Raw genomic sequence first — 18,136 nt, 5'->3', positions numbered from 1 at the left:
GATCCAACAAAGTTAGAGGTAATAAAAGGATGGCCTAATCCAAGGAATCTACACGAGCTACGAAGCTTTATTGATATGTGTGCATACTACACACGCTTCATAGAAAAATTCTCGCTAATAGCAGGACCATTACATGACTTAACGAAAAAGAACGTTAAGTATGCATGGACTGCAGGAGAGAAAGATGCTCTTGACAAGCTCAAAGAGAAGCTTATCTCTCAACCTATGCTTACACTATCGGATCTCTCAAAGTATTTTGAGGGCCAATGTGATGCTTGTGGTGATTGTTTTGGAGCAGTTTTGCTTCAAGAAGGGCACGCCATAGCATACAAGAGTGGAAGACTCAATTCCAATGAGTGATTATTGGGCATATATGAAAAGGAGCTCCTAGTTGTTCTACACGCCCTAGACTCATGGAAGCACTATCTTTTAGGGACTCCCTTCATCCTACGAATGGATCACCAAATCCTTAAGTACTTCATGACGCAAACCAAGCTCTCCAAAAAACAAATGAGGTGGGATTTTTTTTTTGTAATTTAATTTTCACATTGCTCACATTGTCGGCAAGCACAATCAGGTGGCCGATGCACTATCACAACGACCAAGAGCAAATGCAGTATCTATAGCAAATCACAATGATCTATCTTCTATGATAGATGAGTATGCCAATGATATTGATTTCAAGAATATAATTTCAGCCCTTGCCTTAGGGAAGAAAGAATAACCATTCACCTTGCAGGATGGTTATCTTCTCTATGGCAATAGGCTATGTGTTACTAACTCACTCCGTGAGAAAGTGGGGGCTTGTGAGCTACAAATGAGAGAGAGAGAGAGAGAGAGAGAGAGAGAGAGACCTAGCTTGAATACACAAGCTTGAAGCTTATTGACTCAAGCCCGAGGCTAGCCAATGGGAGTCCCATATCATTTCAAGCAAGGGGTGTAGCATTGTGAAAAGTGTCCTTCTTTCCTCCTTTGAGAGAGTGCTAAAATCAACAAATTAATAAAGCTAAATTCTTATTGTCTCTCATGGTCAACTGGCCAATAGGAATTGAGCTTCCACATGGTCTGCTCAATTCTCATTGGACCCTTGATTCATTGTCCAATAGGAATGAAGGTGGTCCTAATTCTTATGGTTCATTTAATGTCCCATCCAATAAGTGTTAAGCTTGTTTTTATAAAGCTTACTTCTCATTGGTCCTTCACAATGGCCATCCAATAGGAATTAAGTTTCATTGGGGGCAACATGGCTAGGAGCTTAATACGTGTCCTATATGCCTTATGTGAAAAGGAGACTCTTGGGGAGTGTGTGTGTGTGTGTGTGTGTGTGTGTGTGTGTGTGTGTGTGCGCGCTCTCTCATCCCCCTACAAGAAGGGCTTGCCCCTTGCAAGTGGGAAATCCACTTGGTCACTTTCACCCACTAAGTAACCTTAGTTCACATATTCAAAGGTTAAAATTACCTAGCATTTGCAAAATAGTCTAGCCCATTGGTCTTGGCCCTAAGGACTTTTAACACTAACCTTTGGAGGCTTTAACGAAGCTTAACCTAAGGTCTTTTAAAGCCTCATTAAATGTACATTGCTCTTTCGTAGACCTCTCTCCATTTGGACCCTTAATGAGATAAACTTATCTCTCCTCTTGGTCCCTTGCTAAGAGTAGATCTAGCATCACCTATCCATATCCTAACTCTTGTTCCCTTTTATCTTCCCATATTAAATGATCAGTTTAGTAAGGGAAAATCATTCGAGATAGGTAGATATTAGATTTTATGACATTACATCTCTGTTGAAATCATAGTTGTCCTCGACTATGAGGTACAAAAGGTAAAGCCTAGTCATTAGTCCATGGTTTCCTAGCAGGTAAAGGATCCCTTTCTACCAAACGACATCATTCCAGAATGGATGACTAATCCATTCTAGTGCTTGAGAGACTTAGCTGCCGCAAGTATGTCTACTCTTTGTGTGTTAAAGCAAAAAGTCATCTCCTTCTCCAAGCTTGAGAAGTAGAGAGCCTACACCAACACCTCTTGGCTATGGAATGAAAATCCAAGCAAGAGTCAAGCTTCAAAGCATGCTCATCATCTCCTCAATCTCCATTACTATGCTAAGCTATCCTTTAAGAGTAATAATATGTGAGGATAATACTTCTTTCTCGTATGCTACATCTTCTTCCTCTTCACTTTCCTCACTCCCTGCCAGCTCTCTTCACCTCTGAAGGTGTTTGAGATCTTGGGATTGAGGTCAAGGACAAGTTCTTGTCTATTGCGAGTAAGTTTAATTGTCGTTTTAGGCATAATATTGGTGCATGAAGCTTCCATCTTCATGGCATCAACAAGGTCTCAAGGAACACAAAGAATGTATTGTACCAAGTCTCTCTTTATGGGAGAACATATAATACAAAAGCCTTTTGGAGGGGGGACCGGCTCCAAGTAAATCCGATCCTCAAGTGTTGTCAATTTCTCTATTTCTCCTTTACAAGTATTGCTCATGCCAAGCTAACTAGGTGTAATGTTTATATTGCTATCTACAATCAAGCTTTCCCTCTCTATCTTCATTAGGAATTCTCTTAAATAATAACTGGCTAGATGATGTGGATAATATTTTTTATATCACCCTTTGTTTTTTGCATATGCTGGATAGCCCTCCCTGCTTAACAATAGAATACTCAATAAATCGAGACAACATTTTTTTCATTTTCTAGTACCTTTCACACACATTTTCAGTCCCAAAAACGGATACGTGCATCATCACTCTCAACAAGTAGACTACATTGGTGAAATGCAATTGCAATATCACTTAGGATCATAATTTATTTCTATTTTAGTATGGCTAAGAATCATCATAAGATCTATTCCAATATCACCATTGACTTGTATTGTAGTTTCACTAAGGATAATCACTAAGTTAGTCTAACTTTGATAAATGGAGGAGAGAAACCATTTAAGGATAAAATGTGTTCAGGTTCATGTGATGCTTTTACCCACATAAATTATGATGACTTGAAAAGCATGCTTACTTTTACTAGCCTAATGTGATTTTTCACTTTCTTGACATGGAGTGAGCCACGTAGAGGGGAGACTTGGTCATCGCTTGAGCTGGCAATAGTCGAGGCTCACTATATTTACCAAGTAAAGAAATGCAAAAGCCAAGCGTCCACGCTCTCCTCGCCCGCAATTGCTGGCCCACTATCAAGCAATTTACCCATAGTATCCTATTATGCATTAATTACTACAACTACAATTTACACATTTACACCAATTCACCCATTAAATGCTATGACAAGGCCAACCAAGCAAGACTACTTCTAAATTGATGACCTCTCCCCCGCTGGGTCGCACTCTAGAGGGACACCTTGTGCTCACTTGGTGTTCACGTTGCTAGGGCTCTTGCCCTTGGACACTCGAGTGCATCCTCCTCCTGAGGTGGGTCACCTAAGGAGGAGGAGGTTCCTAGCTGGTTGCTACAAGTTCTCTCCGTCGTTCCTAGCACGTGGTGCATCAATTAGGTGGCCATGGTGATGCCTACACGTGGCTCTTCCTTGATGGTACATAGCCCTTGCCCGACCATGTAACATGGCTAATATTTGAAAGGGATAAGCACCTCCGTTGTGGTCCCTCTGGTGTGTCGAAAAATAAAAATAAAAATTGATGACCTCTCTCTCTCTCTCTCTCTCTCTCTCTCTCTCTCTCTCTCCACATGCAATGAACAGTTGTGCCTGATTATGTCTCCAAAAGCCTTGTTTCAGTAGTCTACAGAAAGGATGGAGTGAAGTAGTGCCACTTGAACCACAAGGTGCATCCTCCTTTGACTCCCTTGTAAAAGGCAAACTAAAATGAACCAAGACAAGGGTTTGATAAAGCATTATACACGCCAAGCCACTTTAGTAGCTTGCTTGTGCAAAGGTGGTTGATTAAAAGCACACAAGATGCCAAAAATGAGTCACAAGGCGCAAATGAACAAAAAATGACAAGCACATAATATTTTACCAATTTCAAATGACATAAAAATGTAGCTCTCATATAGCTTTCCATAATAACTTGCAAGCCATAGTTGCAATAAAAAGAAACCCACATAATACAAATGGGGGAGCTTCTGTATGTACATAAGCCCATGCTCAAAACCAATGCAGGATCCAAGGGCAAGAAGTTCTCATCAGCAAGAATTTGCCTAGTCGTCGAGGCCTATGTAGATTAGCTTCTTGTTTAGGGTCCTTGAGAGCTTTGCATTAGTAGTCGTAACCTTCAACAATCTTCTTCACTCACATACATAACAGATAAATCAATCACATTTTCCACTCTCCTCCTTGTCACTATCCTGATTCGGCTTCCCCAAAGAGAGAATATTGTCCAGGGACAATGTCAATGCTTCGCCTATCTTGAAATCTTCAGTAGTGGACCGCTCTGTTTTCTCCACCCTCTTCGAAACCTCCTTCTCTTCACCGCCTAATATTGAGGGCAAAACAGTCCGTGCCTTGTGAAATCCCTTGGCTCCACTCTGCTCTTCTTTGTTGTTACCCCCTTTGAAGCCTTCTGATACCATCTCTCCAAATGTTTGGAAAGGATTCGTGAAAGATTTTCGAACCCCAATAAACATGGAAAATATTTTAAATCTCCAAATCGCACTTGCAACAATCATGAATCCGAGAATGCAATGTGTGATTCGATTTTGTCTCTCGAGTTTCTTCACCAGGTCCTTATCTGATACAGATTGCCTTGAGACATCCTCATTGCAAGCCTTTCCCTCTTCATCGCGGCTTCTTGAGTGGGTGAGTTGAGGGGGTAAGGACTTCTCAGAGCTAGATTGCAGCGATTCCATAACTTCAAGGTTTTTGCCTGATGATGCGGCTGCAGCTCTGGCCACCTCCGCAGCCGCGCTAGCAATCTGCGCAACTGTCTCCACCACATTCTTCTCATTTGCAACAACAGAACCATCACAAGAAGCTGCCATTTCCAAACTCATTGCTTTGGTTGGGAGATCGCCTGCATCCTCTCTTTCCAAAAGCTGAACCTGCATTTTGCCAGTCTCGGCCAATAGTAGCGTATTGCAATTCAATGGGTTTTTCTGTAAGAACCTCGCCAATACATTACAAGTATACTTGGCCGAACTTGTTACACGGTCTTATGTACACATTTAGTAGCATGTATTCACCTGAATAAATCCAAGAAAGAGCAACTACCTCATACAGATAAGTACAAGTTATGAACTCAAGGTGGTCATCATCTCATGGCCATCATCAATGCGACCAACATACCCATCATCTCAGTCCCCACCAGCATAATCAAAGCCAAATAATGAATGTAAAACTTGGGTTTTGATATATGCTCCCATACATGCCAGTGCATACATATGGCAAGGTCTTCATACGATGAACGTTGCGTTGCATGAATTCAGCAGTAAAATCATTTCATCTATATCTGGTATGCGGCATTATACTAGCAAAAATAATTCATTGCATACATAGGAAACATTGAAGAAAAAAAGGATGGGACCACTGTCAACATCCTGAAGACCCATGACTTTGTTCCTTTGTTGAAATCTGAAGCACCATGAAAACTTACCAAAACCTATCAATGCAAATCATTGAGTATAGTCGCTTGCGACATCGGAAAATCATCAGTGCTCACTATCATTTCAGTGGTGCTACTTTTCAGGTGAAAAGGAGACCTCTCCGTGACCACCTTCTATATGATACATACCTATCGTTGCAACATGAGCTAATTTGATTTGCCTGCTCCGCTTTAGTTCGACGTAGATGAAGATGGGCCTATCAAGATATGTTATGTATAATTACTTGTCCAATAGCTGATCAAAATCATGCCTCAGATGTTTAAGGAAAGCTAAACCACAGAGAAGAGTTGGCAAAATCTGCCTCCCTCGCTGCCTGCACGTGCTTCAAATTCCACCCAATATATTAAAGCTTTCATTGTCAGCAGGCAGCTATATCAACCGTTGCAATTGTGATGGAGGCACAAAATCCTCTCTCTCTCTCTCTCTCTCTCTCTCTCTCTCTCTCTCTCTCTCTGAGCTTCTATACAGGGAGCGAGAAGTGATACCTGATGCAGAAGACGTGATATGATGGCGATGTCGTGAGAGTCGAGAGCCTGGGAAGGAGAGGAGCTGCCATGGGAGCTGATTCTTCTTGAAAGTTCATCATCCCGGGCTTGTTGCTGGTGAAGAGGAAGCGGATTCTCTTCTTGCAGGATACGAGCCAGGGCCTTCTTCACAACTTCCAGCTCTCTGCTCAACTTTCCATCGGTCGTCTCTTCCATTCTCTCTCTCTCTCTCTCTCTCTCTCTCTGTGTGTGTGTGTCGTGGAAGGTTGTTACATGTGTTCTTCCATTGGAGTGTCAAGCGGATGTATTTTATGAATTTATGAGAGAGAGAGAGAGAGAGAGAGAGAGAGAGAGAGAGTGTGCCAGAGCTTACATCAAAGGGTGGTCACGCGGAGCATAGGATGTGATGCTGTGTGCACATAGAGAGAGAGAGAGAGAGAGAGAGAGTGGAATTTTGGATGTCATAGGAACAACTTTGGATGGCCTTGGAGTTCCTTTGTGCACTAGGGAATGGTCCTAGACCAACTCTCGTTTAGATGTAGCGAAGAAGTAAGAAGATTCTTTACGTGTCTCGAAAGGAGTACATATATTTGTGACTCCAGTGTCCAACACTTAGAGGGAGAAATTCCTAAATAATCCATTGCATCCATACACAAAACTTATCCAAAACTATTTGGATGAGGAAAAATATGAGATGGCCAAGGTCCATTATGCATTTGATCCATGGATCAAGGTCCCTATACATTCGCTGGTGGTGCAATTTCACGAGTCTCTTGGTTGCTAAAATGCTATATCTATCACAAAGGTTAAGTATCTTGTTTTATCATAGACCAACAAAAGAGCTATTTGGCACCTGTTTTATCATAGACACTTGAGCATTTCACGAGTGATTTGGTTTTGCATTGTGATTGTGATAGGCAAAGTGTTATAGAACTAGCTTAGAACCTAGAATTTAGTGTTTCATGTGAAAAGTAAGCACATTGATGTACATTATCTCTTCCTTTGTGAGGATCTAGAGGATAAGTGCATTCAACTTTGTATGTCCGTAGCTACTTCACCTTTAAAGGAGAGATTTTTGGGGTACAGATCTTTGTACCCACCCCATAAGAACTTGAAAGATCCACTTAGAGGTAATGTCTGTGTGTCCCCTCCTTTTATTCCCCTATTGTGTATGTGGGGGATAAAGTTGATGCTTCAAAAGCTAGGATGAAAAGGCCCCTCTCTATACATAAGTCTATAAATGAGGAAAGCACATAGGTGATTTAACCCATCTCTCTCTCTCTCTCTCTCTCTCTCTCTCTCTCTCTCACACACACACACACACACACGATTTGGGAGAAATCCGGAGGTTCTCACTTCAGTCATTACATCACATACGTTGTCCCAAAGTACAAATCTCTCTTCTTTTCGAAATGAGATAACCGAACCCATCTCTACATCCTTGAGCTCATCCCGTTGAGTGCGATCCGCACCATTGCCTCCATTCGTCTTAGCTCCCATTCTCTACGCTACGAGACAGGACGTTGGGGCACTAGCGAGGAGTCTCATCGACTTTGCACCTTATATCCTCGTCAAGTGCGAGAGAGTGAGTACTACACACTACTTGAGTGCTCAGCTTTTGACCACATTAGGTCCTCTTTTCCCCATATATTCAGCCATGAGCTCTCCCTACATACCTTCCTCTTCCAACCACAATGTGGACTCTCTATTGCGACGCTCATTTCAGCCATTTTTGAGTATCGAGAATCACTTATGACCTCCACTCACACCACGTGACATGTTCATTTGATTCCATATGTCATACTTGACCTCCGAGGACGATAATAGAACTATCTATCTATCTCTCTCGCCATATTAGCTTAGTACATGCATGCAAGGGCTTGGTGGTTGCTCCGGATTCTCCACCTCCCTAATGCTCATAAAAAATCCATTTTCCTATCCAATTAAAATACTTGTTGCTCTATGAGATAACTTGGTGAAGACCTTTATAAAGACATAAATCAAAATCACTCTTCAAAAAAGAAAAAAAAAACTAGTAATCTATTCGAGCAAATAAAAAATTCAATCTTTTAAAGCTCAAGCATCTTCGTCAAATACACAAGGACTTTTCTAAAAACATCAAATATTAAGAGGTATGTAGCAATGACACATTTTTATTGATCACAATTTAAAAAATTAAACGGATCTATACTAATCACAACTCTAAAAAAAAAATAGCAAAAATTGATTGAAGGTGGTCTTTTGAGGACGTTCTAGTTTTTGGGTCAATATTCACTAGGAGAAAGTGCTACTTTTGTTGATTTTATGAGTCCTTGCTACTTCAAATACACTAGAAGAGAGATTTTTTGTAAGCGCATATTAATGTACCTGGGTTTTTTCAATATTTTTACACCCACTTGAAACTATATATTTTAAAAAACACGTTCAGATATCGGACATAGTATACGCGGTTTTTGTAAGCCCGTATGTAATGTACCTGAGTTTTTTCAATATTTTTACACCCACTTGAGACTATGTTTTACATTGTGGAGGCTCTAGCCAAAACAAACACGTTTAGAAATCGGACATAGTATACAATATTTTATGTTAATTTCGTGGTAGACACCTTAGGATAAGGGGAAGATTTTGACAACCCCTACTTTTAGGAAAGTGGGTTTGGAAAATTTTATGGCCCACAAATAGTCACAAATAAGAGACTCAAAACGAGTAGTCTGGGTAGATCCATAGCCCAAAATAGAGAGAAGACAAAGTCACTAGTGCAAAAAGCAGAGGTATTATGAAAGGCATGAAGCCAAAAATAGTGATGCAAAAAGTAGTAGTCAAGAAGCGTGCATCAAAATTAACAGGCCTAGAAGCTAGGGGTAGAGCCCGGGTGCAAAAGAACAACAAGAGAACCTTGTAACAAAAACTTCATGCAATGGCAAGAGAACACCAAAACTCCAACCTCACCATACTTCTCCAAGGTGGTTAAAAGGCATAGTTTTGGGCATATTTGGCAATGGGTTACTAGGGATGCATTGGTGCCATTGATTGCACACAAGACATATATGCTTGCTTGAAGTCAAAACTCCAAGGAGGTTACCTCTTTGAGTAGTATTCTGACCCATGCTGACTTAATTGCCAGGTAACTAACCATTGAGTTATGCCTCCATGTTGTTTATACATCCAAAGAACGTGACTTAACCTTGAATTTTTTGTCTATCTAAGCACAGCCAAGTTTGAATAACCAGACAAGGGGATATTTGGAACGAGTTAAGTATGCAAGGTTGTGGGTGTGTTATAACCATATGCATGGATGATTAGAGGATGAAATCTTTACTTGTTTAGTGATTTTGTTTACTTCGATTGCCTCCTCTTGTTGTTATTACTCCTCCCTAGTTGCCTTCTTAGTCACATGTATGTGGTATGTATAGCATGGGCTTTCTAATTATGCTTGTGTGTTCACTTGGATGTGTGCCTAGGCAACTGGTCCTCAATGACTGGTTCTTGTGGTGGCTCTCCTTTGTAAGGCTTAAGTAGACTCACATGGAAAGCATTGTGAATGAGCCAATCGTTGGGAAACTTGAGTTGATAGGCCATCTCATTGATTGGTTTTAGAATTTTCAAAGGGCCATAGTGTCCTTTTGCTAATTTAGCATAATACTTTTGGTGGCCCATAGGATTTTTGCCCGTAGTCTGCCTCAATCGAGTCTGGGGAAATTTGAGTAGGACCCAATCATTTTCCTTGAAAGCTAAGGCCCTTCTATGTTTGTCAGCCAACAACCTTTATTCTTTGTTGCGAGATGGATATAGCCTCCTTAATCCTTTGGAAAGATTCTTGTAGGTCTCATCTATACTCATCGGCAGCAAAGATCTTCCCATGTACCTTAAGTAGCAAGGGACTTTTAGGTCTTCCTTCAATGATTTTGAAAGGTTCCTTCCCCGTAGTAGTATGGAGAGTGTTATTGTACGCATACTCTACAAGTGGTAGATACTTCTCCCATTGTGAGTGTTGATATACTTTTGTAACATAAGTCTTTAGTAGATCCAGAATCGTAAGGCTCGCTATCTCACTTTGGCCATCCGTTTGTGGGTGATAGGCTAAAGAGAAATTCAACCTTGTACCTAGATTTTCAAAGAGACCTTTCCATAAACTACTAGTCATTTTAGGATCTCTATTCAACACGATGGATGTTGGCAATGCATGGTGTTTGAAAATTTGAGATATGAAGAGGGTTGTCATTTGGTGTGCATTAATAGTCTTTTTGACAGGAATAAAGTGTTCTTGCTTGCTAAACTTGTCGGCTATTGTCCATATTCCCATATTCCCATGGATAGACTTGGGTAATCTAAACATTAAATCCATGGATATCCCATGGAGAATTAGGGATTGATAATGGATAGAGTAATCCAGGTTGTTTTCCTCTATCATACTTGGTCTTTTGGCATACCACACATTTGGAAACATACTCTTGTATGTCCACTTTCATGGTGGGCCAATAAAAATACATCTCTACTCCTTGAGTGGTAGGTTGAATCCCTCTATGCCCCGCATAGGGAGGAGCATGGGATTCATACATCACTTTCTCACAAAGGAAATGAGTAACACATATCCTGTTGCCGTGGAGAAGATAACCATCTCACAAGGTGAGTGGTTCCTCTTTCTTCCCTAAGGCAAGGAATGACATTATGTCTTTAAAATCAGGGTCAGTAGCGTACTCATCTATCATGGAAGCTAGATCATTGTGGGTTGCTATAAACACTACATTTTCTCTCGGTCGTCGTGAGTGCATCGGCCACTTGATTATGCTTACCAACAATATGTGCAATATGAAAGTTGAATTGCAAAAGAAAAATTTCCCACCTCATATGTTTGTTGGAGAGATTGGTTTGCGTCATGAAGTACTTGAGACTTTGGTGGTCCGTTTGTAAGATGAATGGAGGTCCCAATAGATAGTGCTTACAAGTGTCGAGGGCATGTAGGACAGCTAGTAGCTCCTTCTCGTAGATTCCCAATACTCTCTTGTCAAAATTGAGTCTCTCATATGCTATGGAACGCCCTTCTTGAAGCAAAACTGCTCCAAGGCAATCTCCACAAGCATCACATTGGACCTCAAATGGTTTTGAGAGATCTGGTAGTGTAAGACTGGATTGAGAAGTAAGCTTTTCTTTAAATTTTTCAAAAGAAAAAGTTTTTCAAAAGCACTTTGCTCTTTAGCAGTCCATATGTACTCAACGTTTTTCTCGGTCAAGTCATGTAGTGGTCCTGCTATTTGGGAGAATTTAGCTATGAAGCATTTATAGTATGCACACATACAAATAAAGCTTCATAGCTCATGTAGATTCCTTGGATTAGGCCATCGTTTTATTACCTCAAGCTTGAATGGATCCATACAGATACCATCTTGAGAGATAATATGACCTAAGTATTGAATCTCTTGGAGGAAAAATTCACTCTTCTTTTGGTTAATGAAAAGTTTATTCTCCCTCATAGCTTGAAAAACTACTTGTAGATGTTGCTTATGCTCCTCCAAATATTTGGAGTAGATGATAATGTCATCAACTTGTGGTAGGGTCTAAAGATTTTCTCCGTTAGGCGATTGAACGTAACTGAAGCATTTGTCAAACCAAAAGGCATGACAAGATATTCATATAGACCAAACGTTGTGCAATGGAATTAGCCTTTTAATCTGAGTTGGAGCGGAAAGTGAATAACATATTGAGCATTCTTTTGAGTATAGATTTATAGTGAGAAAGAAAGTGCTTGGATGGAGAGAGAGCAACACTAACGCATTACTTCAATAACATGGCATGATCAATACTTGTAAAAGAGAGTGAGAGTTTAAAGAAATTGACACCAATAGAGGACCGGATTAGTTGGAGCCGGTCCCCCCTCCAATAGGCGTTTGTATTATAGATTCTTCCATGAGACGAAAGACTTGTTCACAATACAACTGTTTGTGTTTCTTGAGACCTTCTTGATGAGATGAAGATGGTAAGCTTCACTCACCAAGTATAGCAACAATAAACATGATTAGCATGAACTTGGAAAATGCCCAGCCTCAACCCCAAGACCTCAAACACCATGAAAGGTGAGGAAAGCTGGCAGGGAGTGAGGAAGAAGAGAGAAGTAGAAGTAGCTCTACGAGAAAGCAATAACCCCTTGCACATAATCACTCATACCTCTTGTAGCCTAGCTTAGCATAGTGTTAATGGATATTAGAGCGATTGATAAGCAAGCATAAGCATTCTCTTGTGTGGATTTTCATCCATAGCCAAGAGCTTGTGGTAGTAGGCACTCAACTTCTCAAGCTTGGAGAACGAGATGGAATCCTTGCTTCACAAAAGTGTGTGAATGAAAGAATGAGGGAGAGAGAGCTCGTGGGATGCTCAAATGAGAGAGAGAGAGAGAGAGAGAGAGAGAGAGAGAGAGAGAGAGAGAGCTAGGTCGACCCCCTTTCCTAGGCTTCCTTTGAAGTTCATTGGGCCATGTAGCCCTCTAGCCAATGAGAGATTGGCTCCCTTTGGGGCAAGGTGTGTAGCCTCTTGAAAAGTGTCCTTCTTTCCCCTTGTGAGGCTAAGCTAGCACCCCCCTTGCTTAAGCACAACCCCTACTTGCTTGAGCAATGTGTCTCTACACTTGACATGTGGCCCCTTTCCTCCCATGAGATTATGGGTCATTGGTGTGGTGCTCACATACTATCCACCTCCCTCCTTTGTAGGGCTTTTCCCCTCATTAGTAGCAAGTACTTTGAACTTGGTAAGCAGGCAGGCCCCCTGCTTAAGCACAGCCCTAGCTTAAGCAAGCTGCCCCCTTGCCTGCTTGGACCTTAGTGACTAAAGAGTAAAAAATTTAAAGACTATGTCTTAAGGCATTTAACACTTACCTTTGGAGGCTTTAATGAAGACAACCCTAAGGTCTTTTACTCCATTGGTTAACCTTGCTCTTTGATAGACCTTTTCTCATTTGGGCCCCTTTACCATTGGCCTTGTGCTGAAATAGATCTATAAGCACATCTTTATCTTAACCCACATTAAGTGATCACTTTAATATGAGAAAATCATTTGGGTGGGTCAGATATTAGATTTTATGACATTACCTCTCTCTTGAAATCATAGTCGTCCTCGACTATGAGGTAGAAGAGATAAAGTCGTAGTCATTAGTCAATTTTACTTAGTGGGTAGAGGTTCCCTTTTTACCCTACGACATCTTTCCAAGATGGATGACTAATCCATTTGGTACTTGGGAGACATAGCTACCGCAAGCATGTCTGCTCTTTAGTCCATTTCATTCTCCCAAAGTAGAGTGACAAATTCTACTTGGTGTTTTGAGAGACATCTTCCTCACAAACATGATTCTAAGCATGCATACTATTTAAATTTGTGCACAATAAAAAGGAATTAGTCTTATAAGACAAAAACATGAGTCATTTAAATGAAATTTGTATATTTGCTTACTCTAATGTAGCATTGTAAACATTGACAAGGTTCATACTATCGTTAACTTGTATTCCTTGCATCCATCTAGCGTCTTCAAAAGGATACTTTTTGAATTTAATAAGATACCGTCGGATAATCTTACCATGTCTTAGTACCTTGTCTTCATGCCGAAGGATAGCTTCGGGTTGTAGCACCTCTTCTTGGGCTTCAACTTCGGGTGGATCTTCAATAATTGGTTGACTTGGTGGCTCTCCTTTGTAGGGCTTAAGTAGGCTCACATGAAAATCATTGTGTATGAGCCAATGGTTGGGCAATTTGAGTTGGGAAGCCGTCTCATTGATAGGCTTCAAGATTTGGAAAGGACCATAGTATCTTTTTGCTAGCTTAGCATAATACTTTTGATGGCCCGTAGAATTTTTGCCCGTCATTTTCCTTAATCGAGCCTTAGGAACCTTAAGTAAGACCCAATCATTTTCCTTGAATGTTAAGGCCCTTCTGTGCTTGTCAGCAGTAGCTTTTTGCCTTTGTTGAGAGATGGATATAGCCTCTTTAATCTTTTGAAAAGATTCTTGTAGGTCACGGCTATACTCATCGGCGGCGAAGATCTTCCCATGTACTTAAGTAGCAAGGGACTTTTTGGTCTTCCCTCAATGATCTCAAAAGGTGCCTTTCCCGTATAAGTATGTACAATATTATTTTAAGCATACTCTATAAGTGGTAAGTACTTTTTCCATTGTGAGCATTGATCTACTTCTGTAACATAAGTCTTTAGTAGATCGAGTATTGTAAGATTGGCTATCTCAATTTGGCCATCCGTTTGTAGGTGATAGGCCAAAGAGAAGTTCAATCTTGTTCCTAGATTTCCAAAGAGACCTTTCCATAAATTACTTGTCATTCTATGATCTCTATCTGAGATGATGGATGTGGGTAATCCATGGTGCTTGAAAATATGAGATATGAAGAGAGTTGCCATTTGATGTGCCTTAATAGTCTTTTTAACAGGAATAAAGTGTGCTTGTTTGCTAAACCTGTCGACTATTTCAGTATTCCCATGGATAGACTTGGGTAATCCAAATATGAAATCCATGGATATACTCTCCCATGGTGAATTTGGGATAGGCAATGGCTGGAGTAATCGAGGTTGCTTCCCTCTACCATATTTGGTCTTTTGTCATTCTACACATTTTGAGACATACTCTTGTATGTCCACTTTCATCGTAGGCCAATAGAAGTATGTCTCTAGTCCTCGGAGAGTAGGTTGAATACCTCTATGCCCCGCCTATGGAGGAGCATGGGATTCATACATAACTTTGTCACGAAGGGAATGTGTAACACATAGCCTATTGCCATGGAGAAGATAACCATCCTGCAAGGTGAATGGTTTCTCTTTCTTCCCTAAAGCAAGGGCTTATATTATGTCTCTAAAATCAGGGTCAGTAGCATACTCATCTATCATAGAAGATAGGTCATTGTGAGTAGCAATAGACACTGCATTAACTTTTGGTCGTCGTGAAAGTGCATCAGCCACTTGATTGTGCTTACCAGCAATGTGAGCAATATGAAAATTAAATTGCGAAAGAAAATTTGTCCACCTCATTTGTTTGTCGGAGAGCTTGGTTTGCGTCATAAAATACTTGAGACTTTGGTGGTCGGTTAGCAGAATAAATGGAGTCCCCAACGGGTAGTGCTTCCATGTGTCTAGGGCATGTAGAATAGCTAAAAGCTCTTTCTCATAAATGCCCAAGACTCATTCATCAGTATTGAGTCGTCGCCTCTCATATGCTATGGCATGCCCTTCTTGAAGCAAAACTGCTCCAAGGCAATCACCACAAGCATCACATTGGACCTCAAATGGTTCTGAGAGATCCGGAAGCATGAGGACTGGTTGAGAGGTAAGCTTCTCCTTGAGTCTATCAAAAGCATTTTTCTCTTTAGCAGTCCATACATACTTAATGTTCTTCTTAGTTAAGTCATGTACTGGTCCTGCTATTTGAGAGAACTTTGCTATGAAACGCCTATAGTATGCGCACATACCAATAAAACTTCTTAGCTCATGTAGATTCTTTGGGTTAGGCCATGCTTTTATTACCTCTAACTTTGATGGATCCATACGGGTACCATCCTGAGAGATAATATGACTTGTATTGAATCTCTTGAAGGAAAAATTCGCTTGTCTTTTGGTTAAGGAAAATATTATTCTCCCTCAATGCTTGAAAAACCACTTGGAGATGCTGCTTATGTTCCTCCAAAGACTTGGAGTAGATGATGATATCATCAAAGAACACTCCAATGAAAGTTACAGTATGGTCTAAAAAAATTCTCCATTAGACGATTGAATGTAGCTGGTGCATTAGTCAAACCAAAAGGCATGACTAGATATTCATAAAGACCAAACGTTGTGCAAAACGCGGTCTTTAAGATATCTTCATCCACTATCCTTATTTGATGATAGCCACTCTTAAGGTCAATCGTACTGAAGTAGGTAGATCTTTGTAGCTTATCAAACAGATCTTCTACCCGAGGCACGGGAAATCTGTTTTTGATAGTGATATGGTTTAATGCTCGATAGTCTACACACATGCGGTATGTATCATCTTTCTTTTGCACTAAAAGGACTGGAGAACAAAAGGGAGAGGAACTAGGCCTCACCATCCCTTTGTCTACCAGCTCCTGTACTTGCCTCAGCATCCCTTGTTGAGCTTGTGAGACTCGATAAGGAGGCTTGTTAGGTGGTGAGCTTCCAGCAAGGAGCTCAATGGGATGGTCATCATCCCCTCGTTTTGGAGGTAAGTCCACATGGATATCATCGATGAACACATCTTGGAATCCTTTTAGAAAATTAGACAAGTCTAACTCTTCTTGATATCTACCATTTACTTTTGATGAAACATTAGGATCTTTTGGAGACTCTTTGACAAAAATCATATATGCAGAAACTGAGCTCTTCATTGATTTATCAAAAGTAGGAGAATTTACGAGTGGAATAGTGCAACCACGCTCACTAGCATCTATATACATATTCTTTCCCCTGTAAGTGAAGTAAATTCTCCTTTCAGGGAACTTCATATTGGTAGCCATGCGATCAAACCATGGTGCCCCTAAGGTAACATCCTCATGTTGGAGAGGAGAGATGAAAACGTCTTCTTTGTCGACATAGCTTTGGGCATGAAGCCTCAACATCCCAATCAAGGGAGTAACAGAGGCTTGTTGTCCCTTGAAAGCTGCATTAGCCGTTACCATATCTCCCATCTCGAAAGCTTGAATGCCCAACTTGGTGGCCAACTCTGTTGATTTGAAGTTGTGAGTAGAGCCAGGGTCAAACAAGATGAATGCATCATGCTCTCTTACCTTTCCCCAAGCATAGGAGAGTGATGAGCCTTTGCAATGAGCATCCTCTTTTGGAGCGTTGATGGTGGAAGCCCTAGGAGTCTCATTGCGAGTATTCTTCTTGGGGCAAGAACGATAGCCGTGTCCTTCCCACACTTGAAACACTTATGATCCTTGCGAAAAGCTTCAAGCTCTTCATGAGAGAGTTTGTTTTTACCTTTGTAAACTCCGTTCTCCTTGGACCGATTGTTGTTGTTGTTGTTGTTGGAAGTGCCTTGGGGAGAATTTTGAGCATTGGTCTTCCCCTTTGCATCATTTTTAACTTCGTTGTCCATGGGCTTGACATTACGTCCAGCCCCTTGATGGAAAGAAATACCTAAAGCAACCATGGTGTGATGGATTACTTCGCTAATAGTACCAGGCCGTTGAGAGTTGATGTATTTGGCCATCTCTTCAGGTAATCCCACACCGGCAAAGTCTATCTTTTGAAAGACAGTGCCTTGAGATGTAAATCCCAAAACTTTTCTACATACTTGTGGATAGACTCATGAGGGAAAAGCTTCAAGCTGCGTCATTCGGTAAGCACTTTGTCCATCGCTTGCAAGGAATTGCTTCATGATGGAAACTCATAGAGTTTTCCATGTCTTTGGGGCTTCGCCGTTGCCACGAAGGCTAGCCCACCATTGACGAGCTGCTTTTTGAAAGTGCATAGCTACATGGAATAGCTTGGAGGACTCTGTAAAGCCCTCGTCTCCAAAAGCTGCATCCAATTGTTGGATGAAGGCCAACACTTTGTCAATAGCACCAAAGGTGCCATCATAAGTGAAAAAAGAGATACTCTTTCCTCCCTCCTTGAACTTCTTTAACTTTTGGGACCTTCTCCATGCAGGGAATGATTTGCGATGTCCTCCCCTCTTGTATTCTCTAGGAGAATATCCATAGCTTTCATCGGAAGAGGAGGAAGGTGAAGATGAAGGAGAAGAGGGTGACCTCTTCCTAGCCCTTTTCTTCCTTTGTTTTGGTCTTCTCTTTCGAAATGACGAGGAGGACTGTGTGTTGATCTTTTCCTCTTGGGAGGAGTAGGCGATCGTCGAGACCGCTGACTTCGTGGAGCCACATCTTCAGAGGAACTTAAATTTTCATTGCTTCATTGCTCTTTGGATTCCTCCTCTTGTATGGGAGAGAGTCTTCTTTTGGGGGTCTCTTCAAGAGGCCTCCTAAGCTCTCTCTCCTCTTGGAGAGGAAGGGAAATTCCATAAGCACGAAGTTGTTGAGTAACTTCGGCTTGCAAAGCAGGGTTGCCCATAGCTTGCTGCAACCTAGTGGCTAGATAATTCACA

General features: G+C 41.1%; 1 protein-coding gene across 3 annotated transcripts; it reads right to left on the bottom strand.

Annotated features, from left to right (window-relative positions):
* Positions 1–3,950: 3,950 nt before the first annotated feature.
* Positions 3,951–6,445, bottom strand: LOC147431201 (uncharacterized). 3 transcript variants are annotated; one of them, XM_086493832.1, is made up of 2 exons: positions 6,051–6,445; positions 3,951–5,058 (listed from the first exon to the last, which is right to left on the bottom strand). In XM_086493832.1, the coding sequence occupies exons 1-2, from the start codon at positions 6,264–6,266 to the stop codon at positions 4,276–4,278; spliced, it is 999 nt and encodes a 332-aa protein (XP_086349958.1). In that variant the 5' UTR covers positions 6,267–6,445; the 3' UTR covers positions 3,951–4,275. The 3 variants fall into 3 exon arrangements, with proteins under 3 accessions (XP_086349958.1, XP_086349959.1, XP_086349960.1); XM_086493833.1 differs by having other exon boundaries at positions 3,951–5,019; positions 6,051–6,444; XM_086493834.1 differs by having other exon boundaries at positions 3,951–5,004; positions 6,051–6,431.
* Between the last annotated feature and the right edge of the window lie 11,691 nt (positions 6,446–18,136).

The sequence above is a fragment of the Adiantum capillus-veneris genome, chromosome 21 (assembly GCF_014529385.1).
Source record: "Adiantum capillus-veneris isolate H3 chromosome 21, ASM1452938v2, whole genome shotgun sequence".
NCBI lineage: Eukaryota > Viridiplantae > Streptophyta > Polypodiopsida > Polypodiales > Pteridaceae > Adiantum > Adiantum capillus-veneris.
Note: the sequence above shows the minus strand (reverse complement) of the source record. Positions and strands in the feature narration are given on the sequence as shown.

Coding starts and splice junctions, on each gene's coding strand:
- LOC147431201 (XM_086493832.1), bottom strand. CDS start 6,266: ATGGAAGAGACGACCGATGGAAAGTTGAGCAGAGAGCTGGAAGTTGTG. Junction 5,059..6,050: donor TATCACGTCTTCTGCATCAG/GTATCACTTCTC, acceptor AGGTTCTTACAG/AAAAACCCATTGAATTGCAA.